Source organism: Phlebotomus argentipes, unplaced genomic scaffold, assembly GCF_947086385.1.
Source record: "Phlebotomus argentipes unplaced genomic scaffold, Phlebotomus argentipes genome assembly contig_15, whole genome shotgun sequence".
In the NCBI taxonomy this organism is placed as follows: domain Eukaryota; kingdom Metazoa; phylum Arthropoda; class Insecta; order Diptera; family Psychodidae; genus Phlebotomus; species Phlebotomus argentipes.
Window position 1 is genome coordinate 1,992,020 of NW_026776181.1, and position 24,341 is coordinate 2,016,360.

Sequence of the window (24,341 nt, forward strand, 5' to 3'; positions counted from 1 at the left end):
TTGTGGGCATGGCAACTGAAGCGGCATCACGCTGAAATATCACAGTTATAGTATTTGTGCATGAGTTGCGCTATTTGCCCTGCAAAATTAAGTGTATTTTCAATTTATTCGCCATGAGCGAGTCATTATTGTATAAGCTTTAGTGATGTAAACACAAAACCGCCAATCTCTGAAAACATAATCCAATTCAATCCATAGTAATATTGTAATGAAATCATGGCAAAATCCCACAACTCATGAGTATAGGCGAGCTTATCTGGCGGATTTTTCCCTCTCTCAATTCGAGTGCGAACTGACTTGTGTCAATCAAGTGGTGTTAGTGGATGAAGAGTTGTCTCCCATATTTGAGGTGGAATACCATACTAATTCGATAATAAAACTCATCATAATCCACCTCTTAAAACCACCACTCTCACCGCCCTCGACACTCCGTCCCTCCTCAAATTTCCCGGATAATTTTATTATTTTACCGCCACTTCATCCACGGGGGATACTTTTGAACTCCTCTTTCAGCCACACACTAGACGCCCTTGGGGTGGAATTTTAATTCGAATTTGTACTCCAGTTGCCGCCGAGTGCAGAAAAAGGGCGAGAACTTAGTGTGAGGAACATGCTAAAAGTGCAGAATAAACTCGGACTAATGTAGAGATGCTGTGCGAGAGAGTTAATCGATTTTCAATGGGAAAACATTCAGCATGAAAATACACGACCAAGTTACCTGAGTGGGCACAGGGAGGAAAAAGATCACGACAGAGCGAGAGAGAGAGTATGGAAAAACCATCCCTTCTTCCTGTACAGATGAGAAAACTTTCACCTCAGCCTCTTATTAACGTTTTCCCACCCATAGCGGGCGGTATTGGAAAACTTTTCCAACAAAATTTCCAATCATCGTCTCTTCTCCGGCCACGTTTTTGCCCACAGTGGAGGTGAATTGTAAATGCAAAGTACCACTCCTGGAACGGGATTACAGTTGGTTTATTACATACACTTAAACTACTTTGAACGGTGCTTTCTTCAACAACCATTATTCCTGCTAATTTCAACCAAATATAGCGCAATATTGGGCTTTTTCATGGGACTTAAATTGACGCTAATGTCTCACGGCAGACGTGAAACGGGAGGAATATTGCGTGCGGAAAATATTTAGGCAAAAGAGTGCGCCGAAAGGAAAATCGGAGAAATATACATGGTGGAAATGGTCAGAGATAATGAGGGAATATCGTGTTGATTGATTGACAAAACTCTAATGATGTTTCACATAGTGCCAAGTTCAAATTTTCCATTTTCTCAGTGCCCAGAATGACAGAGCAGGAAGGTAATATTACAAACATTATTCCTATACTATTGATGATGATTATAATTACTCGTGATGGTAGTATTTTATCACCCAACAACTGTCGACACCAAGAACCTTCCATCAATGTCTTGAGTCATTTCCCTCTCTGTGAGTGAATATCGAACAATGTGAAGGAAACGCCTCAAGAATTTGAGAGATTCAGACTTAATAAATGAACCAGAGAAAACCTTCCCCCAAACCCCCGAGGCTGTTTATTAACACAATCCCATGGTGGGCCCCGAGGCACGTCTCCTCTTGTTGATATTGCCATTCATGGCATTCCGATACCATACCTCGAGCTCCTTGATTTGTCTTTCATGGGAACAACATGATGAATAGATGACGAGATGGATTTTTTTCTCCATGCCAAGAAAGGTCTGCAATATCGTCTCAACCGAGTGGTTTCACTCCCATTTTACAGCATTTATTTGCTATATCTTGAGCGAAATTGTGGAGCTAAATCCTTGGGCTCAAGAAGAAAATCGTGGTATTGTCGCTTAAAACATAAAACACACTGTGAGACAAAAAGGAGGATAACACAGAGAGTAGTGAGAGCAACTTTTCCCTCCACGAACAATGCCTCTGGCTGACCCACTTTGTAAGCCGCACACAAGAACCCGGAAGATGTTGACGGAGTCGTTATAGTGATCAGCGAGTGAAAGAGGAGATTTTCTGGTAATCTCCGCTTGACAAAGACTCCTTAACCTATATATGATGTTATTATTTCACTAAAAAGAGATGTCATTGGACAAGACTCTTCCTCATAGCACATTCCCAAGGAAAACCCACTCAAGCACGGAGGAAAGTTTCAAAAGCTCCCACATACACTTTGTGTGGGATTGAGACAATTTTGAGCGCACAGAGAGTTAAATAAAGTTCCCCAAATCTTACTTAATTCAATACACTGGGATTTGGATACACCCTCTCTCTCTCTCTCGCTCAGTGTCGGAATAAAGTGAGTTACATAATGTCCTGGAGTGCAACTCGAGTTGGACGAATGGGGAGAAAAGTGGGAAACTTGGGAAAACTCATCAAAAATTTACAACGTCAAATTCACAATCTCACCTTCAGCGCAGAGAAATTGCTAGAGAAATGAATGTGAAATCAAAAATCGATGAATTTAACTGACACCGATTGAATATTGAATAATTCACGAATCAGTGCAGACGAGTACCCTAATGGCTTACCTATAAATGCAGAACATCAATTCAGCATCAGAGGTGGAGAGATGAATTTCGAGCACCAATCTTTGCACTTTTCCGTCTGCGCAATTTTCAGGAAATGTTGGAAAAATTGCATGAATACTTAACAGTTTCTAGCAAGAATTATTGCTGAAAATATCACGTAAATTCCTAAAGCAATCTCCGCAATTTCATGCCCAGGAAATGTATGCAAATCTAGTCCGACAGGCAGAATCCATCAAATATTTCTTCAATCTAGTCTAACACACCCTGAAAAAACTGCATGGCAGTGGAATTTGTCTTTGAGTGGACGAGCCTGAAATCCCGTCCCTAAATTTTGTCTAATCCACAACACGAGGAACAATGAATCTTGCGAGTAATTCGCTTCGAGGCCGGAAATGTGACAAATTGTCCAGTGACCGGACACTAACGAAATTTCCCGGCGGCACTTGAAGCAAGGAAGCGTCCGCAAATTGCTAGAACTGTGACACAGTGATGGTGACATGATCAAGGAGGTGAATTGGACATGACTAGAAGTGCAATGCATTATTTATGTACTCCACCTATAGTGAATTTTACAGTCGAAAATGTCTGGCCGTTGAATAATTTAGTTTCGTGATTATTTTCAGGGATAATGGATTATTGTTGTATTGCACGAATATAATGTAAAATTTATTTATGATAAAAAATCAATCAAGTCCCAAAAATTCCCATGTACTTTGGAAAATTAATTTAGCTTTCGCTGATAATTTTTGTAACTCTGTTTGAGCGGAATTTGAAATAAAATTGAGATAATTTCTCCATCCCTTCCATTGGGGTTTAGAGAAAAATTTAATTATACCTCCAAAAATCTCTCTGATGCGCGCCTTCGGAAGACTGGTACAATTTCATTATTTTAATTATCTCTTCATAACTCCGATGGGTGGGAAAAAGACCACCAATTCACAGACTCCGCGCCTAAAAAACTGCCTTCGTGTGCGGTTTCTGAACTTCCCCGTTTGCCATGAGCATCGGTGCTGTTTAGCAATTTGCAATCAAGATTTAACGGGCAGAGCTGGAATGCAATAGATGAGCTGCCAGCCATGGTCCGGGGATGAGCAGACAATCAGATTACGGCAATGAATCGTGAAAACCCCACTCGGGTTAACGTGGCCGTTTTGGGGTTGTAACGCTCTCGAATGAATATGATAATTGCTCGGAGGTATTTTGAAGGTTTGCTAAATATTTCACAGTGGCCGAAGGGGGTAAGTTCCGCCTCCCCCCGATCACTGTGCGCCCCAGCCAATACACGTCCACGTTGCAAATAACGAGGGGGAGTGTTACGACTTGTTGGTTGCTTTGTCGTCTAATCGGGATACAATGTTTATCTACTCATCTCGATGCACAGATGAAAAGTTCATCAAGGTGACACACACCCCAGCCCACCATTCTCTGCACTCTCATCAAGAGCACAGGAGAAAATCCCATGAAGTAAGAATGTTGTCAGTCTGGGTATTAAATTAAAAATCATAAGTTGTGTGTGTACGAAAAGCTTCCTATAATAAACGCAAGTCTTTCCCTGTGATAATGAAATACGTGACAATTTTGCTAAATAAAGTCTCTATACCTTCAACAGCGACACTTCTCTTCTTCATAGCTCTCGAGGCGCGCCCCTCATTCACCCTTATCCCATATTGCTCCACACAGGATTCAATGCAGTTTATGTGAAATCCCCGCCTGGCGATGTTGTGAAAGTGTAAAACTTGTGCACTTTCCTTGTGCTCCTCAAATTAAAATGATAAATTTTGCCCATAAAGTCGAGGGTCACCCCTCTTAATTTCCAACGACCAACTCCTCAAATTATACCTTTAATTCCTCGATGAAATTTTGCCGCTCCGCACAAACTTCTCTATCTACTTATACCTCAAAACCCTCAAGAAGTGATTTATTCATTGACTCACACTTTAAGAAGTTCACCGAGTTCAAGTGTAACTTTGCAAGCTGTTAAAACCCATAATCAAGTCAATACTTGAATTTGGGGATTGCTTTATAGATAGACGGGATGAATTTCGGGATTTTGTAGATTAAGCATTTTTGGCATTTTCCCATTCATCACGCGATAAGAAGTTTTGTCTAAATTGCTCTGCCATTTTTCCCAGATTTATTTACATCGTCAACAAGTGATATATAAGAGAGAGAGAGAGAGAGACAGTCACAAAGTTGCTTCTAATATTTAAGTCACGTTCAGAGTCGCAGAAAAACTAATAATCACATCGTTATCTATTCATACCGAAAGGTAGAGGGGGGAAAGGAGAAAGTCCGCAATGGTAACAAGCCTTGAATCTTTAATTTGCTTCCAACGTTGGTTTTGTGCAGATTTTTCATTTTCTATTTCCACACACAGAGAACTTTTGGTTGGGAAATTAAACCATGAGAATCGCCACTGCACAACACCCAGTGAAAGGTTAATTTAGGTTGAAATCACTTGAGGCGAAATGAGTTCGAGAGGCGCTCCATTACATGATTTAGCACTTTTCATTGTGTGCCATAGATTTGTTCTCCAGGGCACCGCACAGATAACAATGCCAGTGTCTATTTGAAGGCATAAAAGTTTGTCTGCAGCTTTTTAAATAGTTACCAGAGCGCGGAAGGATGCGAGAAAAGTTTCTCCCAAGTGGCAGAATGTAAATTTTCTAGGCGGGGGGTGAGCAAAGATTCGCGCCCCCGAATCGTTAGTCGTGTGAAATTGCTGCTGAAAATAAGAAATAAATTCCGTATTGTTGGTGGACTTTCGTCTTATGGTGTCTCCAAGTTGTGCGCGCCACCCACACCCCTCAAGGGGTAGTTAAAGTGCAATTTCACGCTTGTCTGATCAATGTGTAAAATTGTCTGTGGGTTTAGCTTGGAGAAGTCGAAGAAGTGGCCATGAGAGTGCCTTCATTTTGCAAATAAAAAGACATTGAACTTCAGCACGATCGTGGGCAAAAAAGAGTGCACGCGAGAGAGAGGAAAATAAAATTTATTCCCTCAGCAGTGTGATTTCCTCAAGAGGATACTCTCTCGTGTGCATGTTTTGTGCCATATTATTATTCAACAGTGTCTCCTAAATATTCCTCCAAGCTAAATTTAATTACAATTCATTACACCAAATGGAATGCAATTTCACCACAAATGCGACCACAATTCGTCACATGGTTGCGATTTTCTCGCCGGAGTCGGAAAATGTCGAGCGGAATTGCCCAGAAATGCTATATGGATTATGGTTGCTGTTGAAATAATTCTTGATGCACGTTCAACGTCGACCATCCTATATTGTCAGCTCCTTAATTAGTCTCATTGAATTTCATCACGAAATTATCGTATTATTGTTGCAAAATGTTCAGCACACCTAACCGTAGAAAGTTCGGCAAAACTACATTTCTATGTGGGGAAACTATTGAACAATGTTTTCACAGTTGAAATGGTTTTTGGACGGAAGAGCGTGATATCATCCCAAGGCTGTGGATTGTCAAAATACACCAAACACACACACACACATGGAGTGAAACACTATCAAAATAAGCCACAGAGTGCGATTCCCTGTGAAGGATTCTGTGAATCAAAGGCCAGCAAAACTGTGCTTTAAAATTAATTCAACACATCTTCGATTTACATATTGTTTTAGTTTATTTTGTGATTATGCAAATAAGACGATAGTATAAACTTCGTATCATTTAGTCAATAAATCATTGAATTTCACTTCCTCAATAGTTCATGATTGATCGAATTGAAATTTGATCCTTTGGCGTGAATTTCCACAAGTTGCGCTTCTTCACTATTCATCATCAATTCTGAAGAGTTGACGCTTTCTTGCGATATCATAGAGAGACTTGCATCTGGAGTGTCTGAGCCTCAGAGTGATTTTATTAATACGACATTGGTTATTATCGTCGACGACTCGGCTAATGAAATACGTGACTGCAATGTTAATATGTGACACTTTGCCTCAAAACTTCCTCCACCTTCAATTTTTTCATACGCCCGAAGACTTTCCTTGCGACTGAACGTTTTTAGAAATGTCTAATTGATATCTTCTCCTTTTCCGTCCACCAAAAAAAATCGTTGTGTGGGTTGTGTTCTGGAGAGGATCTTGGAGTGAAGAGGAATGTCGATAGTGTAATGGGGTGCAATTTGGGGGTGCTCTTGAGCTGAGAAGGAGAGACTGAGAGAGTCAAGTGGATGCACAAAGTCGAGGGAGTGCTAAAAGGCCAGTAAGTTGTCGATAATGGGGAATAGATTGGGTCATTAAATCATGTAGTTCCGAGTGAATGGATTATTTGCCGTTTTTGCCGGGCCACTCGACAGGCTCCCAAATCCCCATTTGGCACTGCTAACAAATACCACCAGATTTCTCCTCATTTCACTTACTTTCGTTACATTCGTCTCTCTTCCAGAGGCTGTGATCACTAGTGGGAGCAAGGGAGGGCCTGGAAGTGTACCATAAATCTATCATGTCAATGCTTGATGCCCCGGACATTTGAGGGAAGCTGATGCTATCTGCTTGCCGTCCTTATGAAATGGCGAAATATCCTCGAGTAACAGGATGAGGAATGCGAAGGGAAAAAAAGGAACGAGATTCATACACACACTTTTTGCAATCAGATAATGGAAAATGTCAGAGAGACTCAAAACCAAAAGTCTCTTTAAATAGCCACAAAACGTTTCAATCCAGGTGCTGCAGCGATAGCATTTGTGTAGCGTGAAGCAAGTGGACCAAGCCACTCTTTCTGAATTGTGTAATAAACGAGTTGAGGCTGAGGAGCGTGGTGGGAAAAAATGATCAAACCGTCGATTCGATGCTTTTATGGGATTCATATGAAACTCTATGAGACTTTGGAGAGCATAAAATACAAAAGCACCTCCACGTCATAAGTTGAAACTTGTGACTGGGCGTAACAGTGAAGGAATCACGTCATGAGACTGAATTCATTACTATATATACTCTCCACTGCCGGGACTTTAACCCTTGACCGCAGGGAAAAAAAGAGTTGAAAATGCAAAGTTGCGGAGCTTTTTTGTCCATATAAAATGTGCAGCCCAAGAGAGAAGTCATGAGAATCCAAACTGGGGGTGAAATTATGGGTGTGGTGGCGAGTTCATGTGAGTGACATTTGAACTTGAAAGTGTTATTGCAAAAGAATGGCTTCTATATTTATGCATGCGATCGTGGGTAATCGTAAATCACTCAGAGAGTCTGGAGCTTAGTGGTTTTCCGGAGAGCTGATGGAAAAAAGGAACACCGCATCCGAGAGTGAGGACTTTTTCCACCCAGGATTACTTCAAACTTTGCAACTTTACGAGCTTCCTCTTGCCTCCTCAACAAAGTTGTTCAGTATTTACAGCAATTATTGAATGGCATGGAGAAGAATTTCACAGTCTGAAGAAGGTTCACATGTTATTGGAAACTTTCTCCCATCGATTTTCGCATTCATCAACAGTTGAGCCCTCATGGCATTTTCTCGCAGAGAACATCAAGTGTATACGAGCAATTTGAATTTAACTGAGTAGATAGAGTCAATTAAAGAGATATCTACTGTGCAAAATCACCCAGAATAAATTGCAATTGCATCCCAAAGGTGAGCTTTTTGGCTGTTTCTCGTCTGACAGCCTCGTGAAAGTTGCCCCAACGGAAGTCATCCGTTGCTCTTATCGGACTTTTATTGCCACACCGAAGCGCTCTTGCATCGACGGAGTGAGCAATTAGAATTTATAATAAGTCCAATTAGTTTTCTGCATTAATCCTCCTCGAGTGTCCGGAGTGGGAATTAACCCGAGATAGGGGTGAACGTCTCAGGGGAGCCACAAAGCACATATTGAGATTTCCAAGTAGTTCTCCGTGTGTATGTTTAAAGTTGCGCCATATATACACAATTTCGCAGGGCGCCGCCAGTAAAACCATTTAATTTGCCATCAATTTCCATGGCCCGAACTTGCGGCTTGGCTTTTTGCGCATTTTCCATGGACCAGACGCCCCGCAGACTCTCGCCCATTCATGGAGGTGAGTTATTAATCATCATCTCTCACCACCTCGCCGCTCTTTTGATATTTATTGCACAAATTAACACTGTACGGCCCAGAGAAGTCTCACGGGACGCTCGCGGGCGCGCCTTCGAGTGGTCGGGGCGCGTTTAATTCGCCCTCTAATTCATCACTTGGCCGGTGCTGTGTGTGGATAAAAAGTCGCATTGTTTGCGTGGCTCTTTGGGTATTTTGATTGACGAGGCGTCATTGTATTATTACATAGCCAGTGACTGAGGCTAAACCACTCTCGGCGCTTTCAAACACCCTCGAAAATTTCTCACATCGCATTGCAATCAACTAATTCACAGGGGAGGCGGGAAAATCACTCTGTATATTTTTAATACCTTCTCCCCTGTAGCTGAGGCTGGATTAAGGGATAAATTCATTGCAGTTAAGATGAAAAAGGTCCACTCTTTGTCAGATGAGGGAGAATTTAAAGAGTCTCTCCCAACATCAATATCACGTCATCTCGAGTACTTGTGGAAAAAAAATTACTTCTCTTGTAATGTGAAAAGTTTGGAGGATATTGAGCGAAAATTTTGATTCATGGAACTTCTTCGCCCGCAATATTTTCATCGCCAGATAAGAAGATGCTGATGATGAACTTTCGGCACAAGCTCTGAAACAGCGTCAAGCTTTCATCGTCAGATGATTAATTTTGACTTTGTGCGACAGCATCAATATAACTTCCACAAAAATGTATTCCTCATAAACATAAAATTCAATATTGCAGGATAATTTTTAAGATTGCCGAACAGACGTTGTGCTTTTTTTGGTTCTATCAAAAGAAGTCACGTTCTGTTGTTATTCTTCATCGAGGGAAATTTGCCGGGCGTTTGGGAAAACAAACAGCGAGACAACATTAAAGATTGGATTTATGAATGAACGATTAGGGTGGAAAAGCAGGAGATTCTTTCTTCTCGTCCATTGTTGCCACTGCACGACTTTGGTCATAATAATGGTGACTGGCAAAAGTTGGGCCATTTATCTTTCTTACAATTGTTTTCAACTTTGTGCAGCGATTTTCACTGTAATCATAATTTATACAATAAAAGGACGGCACAGGCTGAGAATTTTCATGGAAAAATATGAATGAATCATCCTCTTTTCCTCCACCTTTGCATATATAATTTAAGATTTCTCTCCGCGTCCACCAGTAAATAATTAAGCACAACTAGCCGTACAACATTTGTAGCATGAAGTTTTTAATTTCACGTTTAGTTGGAGGGGCAAAAAAAATCCGTAACAGTCTTTTCGTGGAGAAAAACATTCAGGTTGATGCGCATCAAAACAACTTTTCCGCCAGGCAAAGTCATAAAGTTTACGAGAATTGGAACAAATGCTTTTGCAAGTTGTCTGAAAATGCAATTCCTCTTAGTATTTTTCGTGTGGCTGCAAAATAGCGCTGCATAAAATCATAATTTTCACCACAAAACCTTTTGCCCTCAATTTAATTATGCCAGCGTCAAATGACAGTGAAACATGTCGTTGCTTTCAATTCGAGGACTCTCTGAATGGACAATTCCTTGCATCACCAACAAGAGAAACTTCCACAAAACAGAATGGAGATGAAGTGAACCCTCAATTCTTAACCATGTTCTGATGCTGGAGCGTTCCGACCACTTGACTTTCATTGTGTAATGGTGCAATGAAAAATATAATTGAATGGTGGAGAAAAGAGTGGTCCTCTCGAGGACAATGCGAAAAGGAGGAGAGTACAAAGACAGGGGATAAGACTCTATTTGCATACAGATTTATTTCAAATTAAGTTCAATACTGCAGCCTCAACTTTCCCCTTGGCGAGAGCAGATCAAAAACTTTTCAGGCGGACTTTTCCCGCATGCAATTTTCATTCTTTTGTCGTGCTTGAGTGGGTGGAGTTTCGACAGAGAGATAGTTCGGTGGAGTTTGTATTTCTTGGAAATACACAGTGTAATCCTTTTTCCATTTCCTTTATTCGCCATAATGTACGACTTTGTACGGTGAATTTGAGCCTTAATCCTATTAATTCACTTTTAAGCAGATTAAATGTTCAATTGTCTTCATATTGCTATTATTGCCATGCATGAATATTGCCGTATGCAAATTGCTGTGTGCGCATTTTGGGCATGATTTCAAAGAGGCGCATTAAGAGGGTTGTTGTGCATATTTCAAGAGGGAGAAAGTCACGCTTTGGCCCACGCGAAAAGAGACTCTCTATCTGTGTTACATTCACTGAAGAGCATCCTTATCTTCCTTGTGAAGATCCTCCTCCTTATTATTCCTTGTGAAATAATGGACGATTATCAGTTTCAAAATTGAGCTATAAAATTCAGTTGTTGCTCAATTATTCACTCCAAATCCTGTCAACACTGTATTGACTCCATGTCCTCTGGCTCCTTGGAGAATAGCAGGTGAAATTAAATTTTACACAACTCCTCCTTCCCGCCCACCGCACATTCCCAACCACTCGTCGAAATACTCAGCAGTCAATCTCAATTGTAGGAATAAAACCCCTTGAATTTTCCATTATCCACCATCATGTGAAGAGGATCAATTTTTGCTGTGCGCGTCAAAGAGTGCACACGATAAAATTGTGGCTGGATTAATGTTGAGCATCTATCTTGATAATTACAAATGACAACTTCATCCTCAAACACGTGAGAGAGGCGCAAAGACAAAAGTGTGATATTATGTACATATTGAAAGGGGTGGAAATTTCTTCTACAAAAGCTCTGTGTGTAGTTATTAATTTTCATGGCGCGCGCTTTGCTCTTTGATAAACTCTTTGATGTGGATTCTCGATCAACCCAGATGACAATGCGCTCGTCTTTGATGTATTGGCACAACAAATCCAAGGATTGCAATATTTCATCTCATGATTCACACGTCAAAAGGTGTTGTAATTAAAATTTTTACACCCTATTTTTCCACTACAAAAAGCACCCCAAACTTCCTCAACTCCAAGCAATCGCAGACTGTGAATTTATTGCGCTCTTAATTTCCACGGCAGAACAAAACTCTAAATTCACCCGTGAGTCGTGGGGAAAAATCCGTGGCACCTGAATGGATTTATCCTCCAGACGCGGAAGCATATTTCCCAAAATATACATAGAGAGCCCCTTTTCAGGTAATTTATTTGTGGCGGCGGAGGCGACATTCACCCATTTTGAGTCGCACTCGCACATCCTTTCGGTGTGTGTGAACCTGCAATGCAGACAATGGAGAGTCCCGCAGGATATCCATTCTCCTCACATGCCGCCAGGGCGAGAAAGCAGGGAGGAAGTCACCAGGTGAAGGCGCTACAGATCTTCATTCTCGCCCATATTCACACAGCTTCTTGGCAATAAAATTGTCACAAGTTCCACACTCTCACGGCCACTCATGCAAATTTACAGTGGGAAAATCTTCCAACGCGACATTAAATATTGAGAGATGGCTATTTTCGCCATCCTGTCCGATATTTTTATTTGATTTTGCATATTTAATGGGCAGAAAATGCGCTGTCTCAACGAATGTTAATAATCAAGCATTCGAAAAACAACAACGACACTTAGTTTGCAGAAAGCATTTGTCCGACTTTTTAATTTCAAAAAAATATTCACATAAATTGTGTAGAGCAAAATTATGAATATGAGTTTTTGCGTAATTCAAGACAAAAACAGTATTCGTAACAACAATTTTTGGTTTCAGTTGAGAAGTAAAATAAAATAAATAAATTTTTCACATTTATGTCGGATAAATGTAGAATTGATAATGAATTTTTATAATGCCTATTTAGTTCATCAAATAGTTCGTCACACACAATTTAAAAGCACGAACATGTATAAAACCCTATTTTTATGGGTTTTTGAAGGGTAAAATTGATAAAAATTCTTTTCTGAAAGCCCGATTTTCACATTCAGCATTGTTTTACGTTCAGAAACAGTGTCATAAATATTCTAAACGGTGAACTAGAAAACGTCCGAAATAGAAGGGCAGTAATTTAACTTATTAATGACACTGACTTTTTAGCCGTATCCTGATGGAATCCTTCGGAGATTTGAGTGCGTGCCTCTCCGAGTGCCTCTTGACACGCCGAAGATTGACAGACACATTCTGCTGGCTACTGAATAATTTATTTGCCCGAAACATTTCTTACATGACACACATTCGCCATGTCCCGAGAGAGAGAGAGAGAGAGAGAGAGAGAGAGAGAGAGAAGCTGAATTTAGGAGGAAAGATTACTCGGAATTAATCGAAATTGGAACCCGTGAAATACCTTCTCGTGACTTCATCAGCGAGCAAGATAAATTAGCAGTGTAGGAATTAATTTATCTTATATTTTGGGGAGTCTCTTTGGGGGTAACTTAATTATTTTGTTAATATTCCCACGTCGATCCGATCCAGCGCAAAATTCGCCAATACACCGAATTTTCACCCACTTTCGCACTGTTTACCCTACATTTCCTCTCCCCTGGCACTTCCTTTTGTGTGTGTGTGTGTTTGTATCACGACCCAAATTAGTGTTTACATGCTTCACCCTATTGAATCATCTCGTTTTTTTTCTGCCATCCTCGGTCAGCGAAAAAAGATCCGGGGGCGCCAGAAAGATGAGTGAACCATCATTATTATTTCATATCGCATTTATCTTGATACGGACGAAATTCACCTGACGATACGAAGGAAGTAATTCGCACGAGATGGAGACGCCTGGTGGTCTACCTTAATGCTCTTCGCCTCTCGTAATGTTATTTGGATGTCAGAATTCTCGACTTGCGTCTCAATTTGACAAGACACTTTTCCCTTAAGGAAAAAAGAACACACGGAGAGAACCATGGGAAACAAGTGTGAGAGACTAAAGGGACGCTGAAGCTCCACCAGGAAAATATATAGCATTTGGTGAAAAACTTTTTATCTTGCGAGGCGCACGTGATGTTCTTTATTCACTCGCCCTCTCCTTCTTCTCGATGTCGTGAGCCTGGCATTCACGAGATGGAAACTCAAGATTTGCCTCCACGAAATCTCCCGTCCGACATTTTAAGTCCTTTTACACACACAGAAAAGTGTGCGAAATTCGGGATTGGCAAAAGGGTGGATAAATTCCATCCAAGTGACTTTGGCGCAGCAATTCTCTCAATATTCTCCTCTCCTATATTTATCAACCCCCAATGTTTCCATTTTTGTTTCAGCATCTGCAAGAGGCCAAAAACCAATAATCGCTTGAACGTGGTGGAGTTTGCAGAGACCAGACAAATGCTCAGGAAAAGCCCTGAAGAAAAATAAATTCTATAATTCGAGACGATTTTCCTTTGGAAGGCCTCTCTTATCTCATGGACGAAATCTCCCATCGAAAAAGTCGACGGGAAATCGATTCTGGAGCACAAAAAGTCAAGTAAATTGGAACTTAAACCTCGATAAATTCAACTCGATGAGATGTAATCAAGTATTTTTTCTCTCCCTCGCCAAATTCGCACTTTCTCCTCTCTCCCTAGAATGTGATTTTCCTGAATTTTCCGCCCCCCACACGTGAAAAATTCACACGTGCACCGTGGCGATTATTTACACTACGCATCCCCCAAGCCCGGGATTCCCACCCCAGCGGAGCGTCTTTAATCGCTTTCCGCCCACAATTGTTTGCTCAACGTCGCGGGAGAAAAGAGTGTGTAAATAAGTCTAAAAATAATAAAACAATTTTGGTAATAGATAAGGCTATTATCTTTGAATAATCAAGTTCTGTTCGTTTGAGTTTGAAAAACAAGCTGAGAAGGGGTGCTTTACCAGGTTTTGATGCCACGCAAATAAATGTTTTTGTTGGGATTAGAGCGCAAGAGTAAATAAACATTTGCTTAACGATTGTGAAATGCATTGAATTTAGCACTCGCCAGACTTAAATCACTTTGACAATTTAACGCTATATTTTTGTTAAAATGAGTTTTTCTTTCGCAAAATTCAATATTGAAATTTAATCTGCAGATTTAAAAGCTTCTGAATTGATTGTGTTCACAATTTTCAGTTCAAACTCAAACGATTGTTAAGAAAATTGATGCCTAACAATTGACAATAAATTTAGCTTTGAGTGCGAATTATTGCCTCAATTGACAGTCAATTTATTTATATGCATATTTAACCAAATTATGATCAAATTGACCACAAAAGTCTTCTAAACGTTAACTGAATATTGCTCGAACTCGTTTTGCATCCACCAAACGCAGCAGCGTTCTATAACAAATTGCTCTCTCGACCTGAATTGATAAGTCTATTAAATTCTCATTACGATGCTGTGGAATTTTTGGTGTTTCGCAAATTTACATCACCTCAACATTGCAAGAATCTCAATTGTGAGAACATCAGCAGGAGAAAAACGGCAGAGAGAGAGAGAGAGAGCGGGAAGAAAGCCGCAGGAAGAGCGAATGGAAGCACTTTGCTTCGTTTCCTGGAGGAATTTCCACAATTTCCATGTGCTGTAATGTCACCAGGAAGACTCTCTCGCCCTTCGAGAGCCTCGAGGCGACAGCTGCTGGAAGTGGCAATCAACTTTTACGACTCTATTCGAATGAATATTTTTCGCATTTTCCTCATTGCCAAAAATATTTTTGCCTCTCTCTTTCTCCACCCTGCAACTTTTCCGCTCCTCCGCCACTTCTGCGGGTGATGCTTCATCCCGCGCGCACGGGATTCACCCTCTGGGGAACACAGAGGAAAAGTCTTAAAGATTTTGTCACACACTTTTCTCAAATTATAAGTGTAATCTCGCGCGCGGGAGTCTGAGAAAAGTTATGCACATTCTTGTGACAGAAACTCCCCCCTCGAGAGTCATCATCATCATCCACCTCGCTGAGGGTGGCGCTCTAAAATTCATGGCCCGAAAGTTGGGCCAAGAGGGTGGCTAAATAACTTAGAAAACGCATCGTCATTATCCCTCACCATCGCATAAATACCCATACATTTAATTCGTTTTTAAACACCGACTTTCCCTGCTTTTTTCCTCCCTCTTTTCTCGTAGCTTTTCCCGATTTTCCTCCGCATTCCGCTTCTCCAAAGTGATTCGCGGGCCATAAAATCTAAATCTGAATCGCGCGCGCCCCTCGCAAAAGCCTGGGAATGTGTGTAAAATACGGTGCGAACACTCTCAGTCCTGATTCCTGTCACTCCCGCGCGCTGATCTGGATGAATAATGCAGAGGCAGGTGGGCGGATTAGATGGAATCTTCAGTCGCGAAGTGGCGAGATGAAAAGCAGGTCTTTCGCGAGCACAATATCCATTGATGGGGGATTAAATAACGCAAATCAACTCGAGATTCGGGCAGAATTTCCAACGAGATTCACTTTATCTTAATTAGACGCCTATCTGATGGTTGAATGTCGCCTATTTTCCTTCTTCACCGTCACAGGAAAATGTTGTTTGGAGAGGAAAGTATTTGCAAGAAATTACTTAAATGTTTACTATAGTTTCTTCAGTAAATGTGTTCTTCTGTTAAGAGAAAATGCATTTTAAAAGACTCTTTTAAAATGAAAAGGGAATTAGAGATTGTGTCTCCGCTAAAGTCAAGAAAATGGTAAGAATCGAAAGCAGATTTTGTGCATTGACTAGAAGCATGCGCAAAAATCATAACAAAAGAACTTCAATATCAAAATTTTCACGAAATAAGCTAATTTCCACCCCTAAATAATTGCGCCAAGAGAATTCTTTAGCACAGATGCACTTTCTTCAGATGGCACTGCAATCGCTCCGGCTTCCGATGTATCTACTCACCGCCGTGGAGCTGCTCGCAGTCTTGTTGTCAATTTGAGGATTTTGTTGGGATTTTGCTTCCTGGACCGCCTAAAATCCCTGGAATTCCATCTCCATCTAGTTTCTGTGCTGAATCTCCTGCTAAGTGCCCCATTGTGCTTCTCCGCAGCTCATCCGCCATGTCCTACCTCACGAATTTCACCAACGAAACGGGGAAGTCGATTCTCATGGACATCCTGAAGAGTGTGAATCAGGCGGAGAATTCCCAGCGCATCACGGAAGCCAAGGCTGTGGCCGGGAAGGAGATGATAGCGATGATGCAGTTCGTCTTCCCCATAGTCATGCAGATCCAGATTGACGTGATCAAGAACTACGGCTTCGCGGCGAACCGGGAAGGATTAGTGCAGTTCTCACAGCTAATCCGCGAGATTGAGGATCCGGACATCTCGAAGCTGCGGTCGCAAATTAGATCGATTTACTTGCCACCAATAGCAATTAACACTACCAACGATATACTCATCTGAAACGCCGGAGAGGAAAATTTCCCACAGACTGGACGCACTTTTGTATTAAGATTTTGATATAATTCCGGGAAAGTCACTGCAATTGAGAAACTGCCATTTGTACGTACACCAAAATTAATTTTTGTATTTATTGAATAAATATTGACGAAGCAAGGAGAAGAATATGTTGAGATAATTCAAGAAGTTCTCTAAGAATGAAATTCTTCCTTTATCTTTTATACCTTTGTCCGCGTGATGTCGCCATCGGCCGTAAAGAGATTTTGGTGCTGTCTTTTCCAGAGCAAATTCCCGCTTCACTTTTCATCTGTGTTTTTCACGTTTTTCCCTGGTTGTCCCATTATTTTGGCACTTCTGCTGAAGCACAGTGGTTCAGGATGGAGCAGTATCCCACAGCAGAGGAGGAGTACGAGCTCATGTATGGCGATGAACTCGAAATGATGGATGAAGATTTCGGTGAGTGCTAAAGTGAGGTTACTTTTCATCTCTAAGGACCTGAAAAATACATTTTCCGCAGATGCTCCTCCGAATATCGTTGATCCGCCGGCGGCAAAGCCTTCGGCAGTTCCGAAACCCACACAAGATGTATTCCCGGACAGTCCGGCACTGTCACAAATCTCCAGAATTGACAACATTAATCGGCGGCTTTTCGATGATAGTGATTCACTTCCAAACGCCTCCACGCCTCTAGCCACTGAAAGAGCGGCCCCGGCGGAGCTTGTGCGGGCCAGAAAGCGCCGCCTGGATGCGCTGTATGAGGAGAATCTGTTCAGCCCCGGGTGGCAAATGAAGCAGCAGCAAAAAAAGCGGAAGAATGAGGAAGATCGCGATCTCAGGATGATTGAGCAAATTCTGGAGGCGAGAAAGAGGACTCAGGAGCTTGTGAATCCCATGAAGTCCAGTAACTTGACTCGTTTGGAGCAACTGCATCGCTTCAAGATGCAAAATCTCTCATATTCGCTGCCGAATTATCCCTTCCAAACGCTCACGCGAAGCGACGGGGAGAGAATCTATGTCCGGACGCACAATGAGGAGTTTATGGCTGCTGCTGTGGACGAAGTAGGACTTGTGGGAAAGTTTACATTCTCCCTGCTGGGCTCTGAGAAGGCGAAGGTGTGGAATGATGCTCGAGAAATCACACTGAAGCGGATTTCTGCACAGGAAAGTCCGCCAGAGATTCAGGAAGTGAATGTTCAGTCTCTGGACAGTCTCTGGGTGGAGAAATACCGTCCCAAGCGCTATCGGGATCTCCTGTCGGACGAGACAACCAACCGCTGCTTACTGCAGTGGCTGAAGATGTGGGATAAAGTTGTCTTCAACAGGGACAATCAGCAGATTCAAGCGTCCGGAAAGCCGCTAAACACGTTTAACAAGCAAACAGGGAAATTTGAGAGCAATGGCGGCTGGAGAAAGAACTTTCGCACTAGGAATAATCTCTCAACCGAATTGGATGCCCTTGGAAGGCCGATGCAGAAGATTGCGCTACTCTCTGGGGCACCTGGACTCGGGAAAACCACTCTGGCTCATGTCATTGCTCACCACGCTGGCTATGCAGTGCGAGAGGTGAACGCGTCTGACGACAGAACTGCTGAAGCCTTCAAGCAAGTTCTGGAGGATGGAACTCAAATGAAGTCAGTGCTGAACAGAGATAATCGCCCGAATTGCCTTGTCTTTGATGAAATCGATGGTGCTCCAGCGAATTCAATCGATCTCCTGATCAAGTTCGCCTCAGATGCACTTAATCCTGTCCAGAAAGGCAGCAAGAAGGGTGTCAAGCAGCTGAAGAATGTCCTAAAGAGGCCAATTATATGCATCTGCAACGATATCTACTCTCCTGCTCTGCGGCAGCTGCGGAAGATGGCTCTCGTGGTGACTTTCCCACCTCTGCAGAGCGAAAGACTGGCCGAGAGATTGATCAGCATTGCCGTGCGGGAAAACGTACAGACTGACTTTGGCGCTTTGCTGTCGCTGGCCGAGAAGACGGGAAATGACATCCGATCGTGCATCTCGATGATACAGTTCTTCAGTGCCGCGAAGAAGCCGTTGACACTGAGCGAGGTTCTGAAGGGGAACATTGGCCAGAAGGATCAGCACAAGGGACTGTTCGTCATCTGGGCGAGTATCTTCCAGACACAGCGACAAAAACCTCAAGTCTTCGACGCCACCGGCGAGAATACGTCCGAAATGCAGCCTCAGCAGTCGCGATTGGAGAACATTGTGCGCGTGGTGCAATCCGGGGGCGACTATGAAAGACTGATGCAAGGCGTCTTTGAGAACTACCTAAACCAGAAGATCGGCGACGCGGCGATGAGGAACACTTCAGAGGTGTGCGATTGGTTCGTCTTCGCAGACATGCTGCAGAAGATGATAAATCAACAACAAAACTACGCAATTTATCCCTATTTGCCCTACTCCTTCGCCTTGTGGCACAGCCTTCTCGCCACTCTGCAGCGCGCCACCATCGCCTTCCCTTCGAAAGGATTCGAGGTCAGTTTGTGTGCACGTGATTAAGGGTTGGGGGGCGCAAAGTGGGATGAAGGGAGATTAATCAGGGCGCATTTAGAGCGGTTTTCTGTGACATAAAGACCTTTTTATGTTATCTCACTACAGGCTAATGAAGATTGCATAATTTATAAAATCATTTAGACTGTTTTTCACAGACTAGAAGACTTTGCTGAATGCGAGTGAAGAACATGAGAGGCAAATATCTTCGCGAAATGATCGCTTTTTTAATCAATTTGGGAGAGTTTTTCTTCTTCTTTCACTTATATTGTCCACTTCGAGTAATTGTTATTAACATGTTTATTGCTAAGTTCTTTTAGAAGCTGTTTGTTATCGCTTTCGGTATAATTTCACTGGCGAGTTGAGGAAGAATTGAGCTCAAGTATGTGGTCAGTGATGAAAGGGAATTTGTGATTATGGCTGTCATGCATGCGATTCACAGTGTTTAAGGGTGGAAATTGGATTCCTTCAGCCTGTTTCGCCACAATTGACGCAATTTCCTCCCTCTTGCAGGTCTTGCAAAAGCTGCAGACGCACAAGATGCTCATGATTGCCCTGAGGAAAGGCCTTGGCAATACAGTGCGCAGCGTTGGCGAGGGAAATGTGATGCTTTTGGACTCGCTTCCGCTTGTGCGGCGAATCCTGAGTCCCAGCATCCGATCGGTGTCTCTGCAACTGCTGACGCCCAAGGAGAGATCCGATCTGCAGCACGCTGTGGAAGTGATGGCAGATCTTGGTGTGAAGTTCATGCAAGTTAAGGGCGCCGATGGAGCGTTCAAGTACCAAATGGAGCCGGATATTGAGCTGATGAGTGTGTTCAGTGGCTCAGAAGAGGCGCCGCTCAGCTACTGGACACGCCAAATTGTCGCTCGCGAGGTGGATTTGGAGAATATGCGACGCGCAAAGCCGAAACTCGGTGAAGTGTGCAAGAAAGCCAATCATCTGCAGAGTCTGCAACCGAAGAAGGTGACGAGACTTTCCAAATACAAGGAAATGGTGAGTGAGATTTTTCACAATTTTATTTCCAATTTTGGGTTGAAGCAAATGGAGAAAGTTGAGTGGAAATTCTCGCATGAATCCCTCAATTTTGCTCGGAATTCCATCAATTTCTTGCGGGTTGATGGAGTAGAATTTGTTGGCGGAGTGGGAAAAAGAATGAAATTCAATGCATTGGAGACAGTTGTCGAAATTGATTTCGTTGCACACACACACGCGAGAAAGGAGGAAATGATGGAAAGTTGTAAAGTTTTGTATTAACTTCTTCGCCCATGTCTTTGGGGAGGAGAGTGCAAAAGGGGTGGAAAACTAGTAGAATCTAAAGATGTATTCAAGTGAATTTATCAAATGGATTGAATCATCTTCTGGTCAAGTAATTTATTAAGTTATCTATGGACGTAATAGAGGAGATTCTATACGAAAAAAGCTACTTTTCTCCCCTTAATAATTTCCTTTTGCCTTCTCACTCAGAATATATTGCAATTTTGTGTCTCGTTGGCGAAATTCCCGGCAAGAGACAGCCTTTCTTCTCTTCTCTCTCTCTCTTCACTCTGTGTGAAAGGAGGAAAAATGGTGTGGATATTTGCGAAGAATAAGAAAATTTAGTTTGTTTTCAATTTTCCACGTAATTTTACTTTTGACGGTGGCTTCAATTGAAATTCAAATCGATCCACTCACGAATATATCATCATCTTTCATTGGAATAATATTGGAGAGTATATTTTGTGAATATTTCACATGGTGCGAAGGGTGGAAAATCGTTTTGGCGCTTTCCTGGACTTCCACTTTTTGATGTGCGCTGAAATATGTGTGGAATGTAATTTATTCAGAGTGTCAGGAAGAGTCAATTTTCAATTTTTTAACAATATACTCTTCTTCCAATCCTCGTGGCGGTTTTTTTTTCTCAATATAGGAATATGTAGAGGAAAGTAGGGCGAATACATATAACTTTTTGAACACAAATTTAAAAGTAGAAAAAGGTCAGATCGGTAGTCTAAGGACTAATTAGTCCATATCAATGTTATTTTTTCCCGAAAATTACATTAATAAAGGAAATTGCATTCAATTCTTATCGTTATGTGTCGATAACTTCTATCACTTGAATATAGTGGGATAACTCCCTAAGAAATATGCTGTAGATTGCCCCACATTTCTCTATTGTCGATTTTACTCTCTCATCGACATGAGGAATATTTTACGCGTGAAATGGCTTCGCGATTGAATTCCACGGTGGCTAAAAAATTATTAATTCTAAATAAATATTAAATAGTCTGCACTGCGAGTGAGCGAGCGAGGATGATGAGAAGGAAGGTGGAATAGATGAGAATTGAGTTGGGAATTGTGGTCACGAGAGGAGGCATCTATTTTGGCGATTGCATTAATATTTCACATTGATAGTTTGGTGGCATGAAGGACAGAAAAACAGTGTGCATATTTTAAGCTGGGCTTTCAATGATATTTTTGCTGAAATATATTGGGGGTGTGTATCTGTGTAAATGTCCAGGAATGACACTGAGAGTGAAGATCTGTCGAGTGAGACATTCAGGACGCGTCATATAAAATGGAAAATGTCGCTTCCGGTCCCTCGAGCGGAAGCTATAATATTCGATCCAATCGATGGGCGACGGGTGAAAAATTCAAAGGACACCCACAATGATATTCTTCCTCTCCTTTGTGACTCAATGTGCGATATACAATGTTTGTTGCCTATAATAAAATACATTTTATTTCCCTCTCACGGACAATTTACGGATCATTATTGGCCACTTTTCTTAAATGGTCATTGAGAAAAATTATGGTCATCGCTTGAAATCATTTCTCGAGAGGGTGCGACATTTCAGAGGGTGAATGGAGTTATGTATTTATTGTGACTCCTTGAGAGAGTGATAGAGAGAGAGAAAGAGTGAAATAGTTGGAGATTTTTTGGTAATTCTCATTCACACGGCGCGTGAAAATCCCTGAAGACTTCTAATGAAGGTGGATTTGATTGAATTTCTTCATTTTCTCCATTGCACGAGACTGTTTTCCTCCCCGGCAATTGCTTCCTCAATAGAAGAAGACAATAAGAATTTGCGAGAGTATTTTCACGGAAATTAATTTCTCCATTCAATGTTGTTGAGATTTTCTCTTTCTTGTCTTCACTTTGTTTGATTCTTTCACGTTAATTGTTAATCTAATGTCTTAAGGGTGATGTCTTGAGGAGGGGTGAATGTGAACGAAGAAATGACTTGGAGAGATGTATAGTTTGAGGGTGAAATTTCATTGGGCGTGTAAAAGTCTCGAGAGCAGACGGGAAAAGATGTTTGAGATGGCGGCCGGAAGGAAACTGAATTGCTTAGTTACGCTGTTTTCTGGTCGTTCTCGCACGATTTTCCGCAAGGAAAGAGAGAGAGATGATTGTGAAAATGGTTGAAGGGAGGAAGAGAGCATTTTATGTTTTTATACCAAAATGAGTTTTAAAACGTGTAAAACTGTTAAGAAAATGAAACTGAAGTCAGAACGTGCGGAAGCCACACTTGATTTATATTTTTCTTGGGCAAAAGAAAAGAGAAGAGAAGAAAGAGATTTAGAGAAATATCCCAAAAGTTCGGCGAAGGGGTTTTTTTCTGTGGTGGAAATTCCATTAGCAAAGAGAAATTCCTTGAGAAGTGAAAATTGACGGTATTTCTCGTGCAATCCATTTGTCAGGCACGAGAGCTAAGCATCAATAATCTCATTTGGCAATTTAATCCAGCAGAGATCTCACTTCTTTTATATCCCACGAGAGGAGAAATGCAATTATTCTGAATATTTTTTCCATTATCCTTTCGCACAAAACTCCATTATCCACTCCAATGAAAAATTCTCTATATTTCTCAGGGAGCAATAATAACAAGTTATCACCGCCATTTTCGCCTCACGAGCAGATTTCTCGTGTTGGCGCGCGGAGTGGGAAATCTGCGGGATTTACTGTAGATCTCACTTAGAGGCTCTGATTGAATTTTATGGCTTTAATATTGATATGAGGTTTTTCTCTCTCTCTCTGTGCACAAACACAAGGAGACTTTTTTTTGGCAATATTTACCACTGGTAATTGGCAATTTTTGATTCATATTGTTCGCATTTATCGCTTATAATTATCCATTTTTATGTCAATTTTTGTAATGAAATCTCATGCAATTTGTTGACACTGAATTTTTTATTGCAGTATTTTCAATAACTACTTTTATGTGCATTCAATTGAAAAAATTGTCAATAAAGGGTATGTTTTTTATGTTGTGGAAGCGCCAGACGAAATTAAAAGTTCATAGTTGGATAATTTTGCCAATTTATTCACACATTGAAAATGCAAATGAGTTTTCCCACCGCGCTGTGTTTATGCGGCACACAAGAAGAGGCCTAATTACTTTTTTCGTCTGCTGTGCAACACGATTTTTTTTTGGATGTGTAAATGTGTGTGTGTTTGTGGGAAATTTTGAAAAATGACTCTCACATAATGCGAGGATTAGGTTGGGGATGAAAGGCTCAGGCGGAGAAAAAGCGCACGAGGGGAGATTTTGACGCCAGCAGTGTGTTTTGCGTCCTGTACAGCAAAGGATCAATTGTTCGGTTTGCATTTGCAGGTGGTGAAGGACTTCTTTGGGCGCGTGGTGACGAAACAGGCGCTGTTGTCCGTGAAGGAGGGCGGCAGCGATGGCCTCGTGAAGAGTCCGATTTGGTATCGCTTCAAGGAGGGCTATAACAATGCGGTGCGCAAGGACGTCACGCTGTCGGATCTGTTGTGAAGAAGCAAATTGGAGATAAAAGCACATTTTCTGCATAATACTCGCAATTTTTATTATACTTTCAGTGTGTCTCTTCAGTGATTTTTTGGTACTCTTCCCTACGGATTTTCTTATTCTAACCCATGCTTTTTGTTGTATTTCTTGCGTTTATCTCTATATATGAATAATTGGCACAGTACGTTTAAAATTACTCTTTATTTCCTCATAATGCTAATATTTCTTTTTATATCTATTCCTATTCTTTTAAAGGTTCTATGTCGGTAAGATGGGCTTTATTCTCATATAATATCTACTTAACTCTCGCATGAAA

At 41.6% G+C, this 24,341-nt stretch overlaps 2 protein-coding genes across 2 annotated transcripts; both read left to right on the forward strand.

Annotated features, from left to right (window-relative positions):
- Positions 1-16,273: 16,273 nt before the first annotated feature.
- LOC132262087 (protein C10) lies at positions 16,274-16,935 on the forward strand. Its single transcript, XM_059761225.1, has one exon. The coding sequence runs from the start codon at positions 16,428-16,430 to the stop codon at positions 16,770-16,772; it is 345 nt and encodes a 114-aa protein (XP_059617208.1). The 5' UTR covers positions 16,274-16,427; the 3' UTR covers positions 16,773-16,935.
- Positions 16,936-17,040: 105 nt separating this feature from the next.
- On the forward strand, positions 17,041-24,069 carry LOC132262579 (chromosome transmission fidelity protein 18 homolog). The gene is made up of 4 exons (XM_059761879.1): positions 17,041-17,225; positions 17,287-19,256; positions 19,785-20,267; positions 23,870-24,069. Exons 1-4 carry the CDS (start codon positions 17,147-17,149, stop codon positions 24,029-24,031), a joined length of 2,694 nt encoding a protein of 897 aa, XP_059617862.1. The 5' UTR covers positions 17,041-17,146; the 3' UTR covers positions 24,032-24,069.
- Positions 24,070-24,341: the final 272 nt, after the last annotated feature.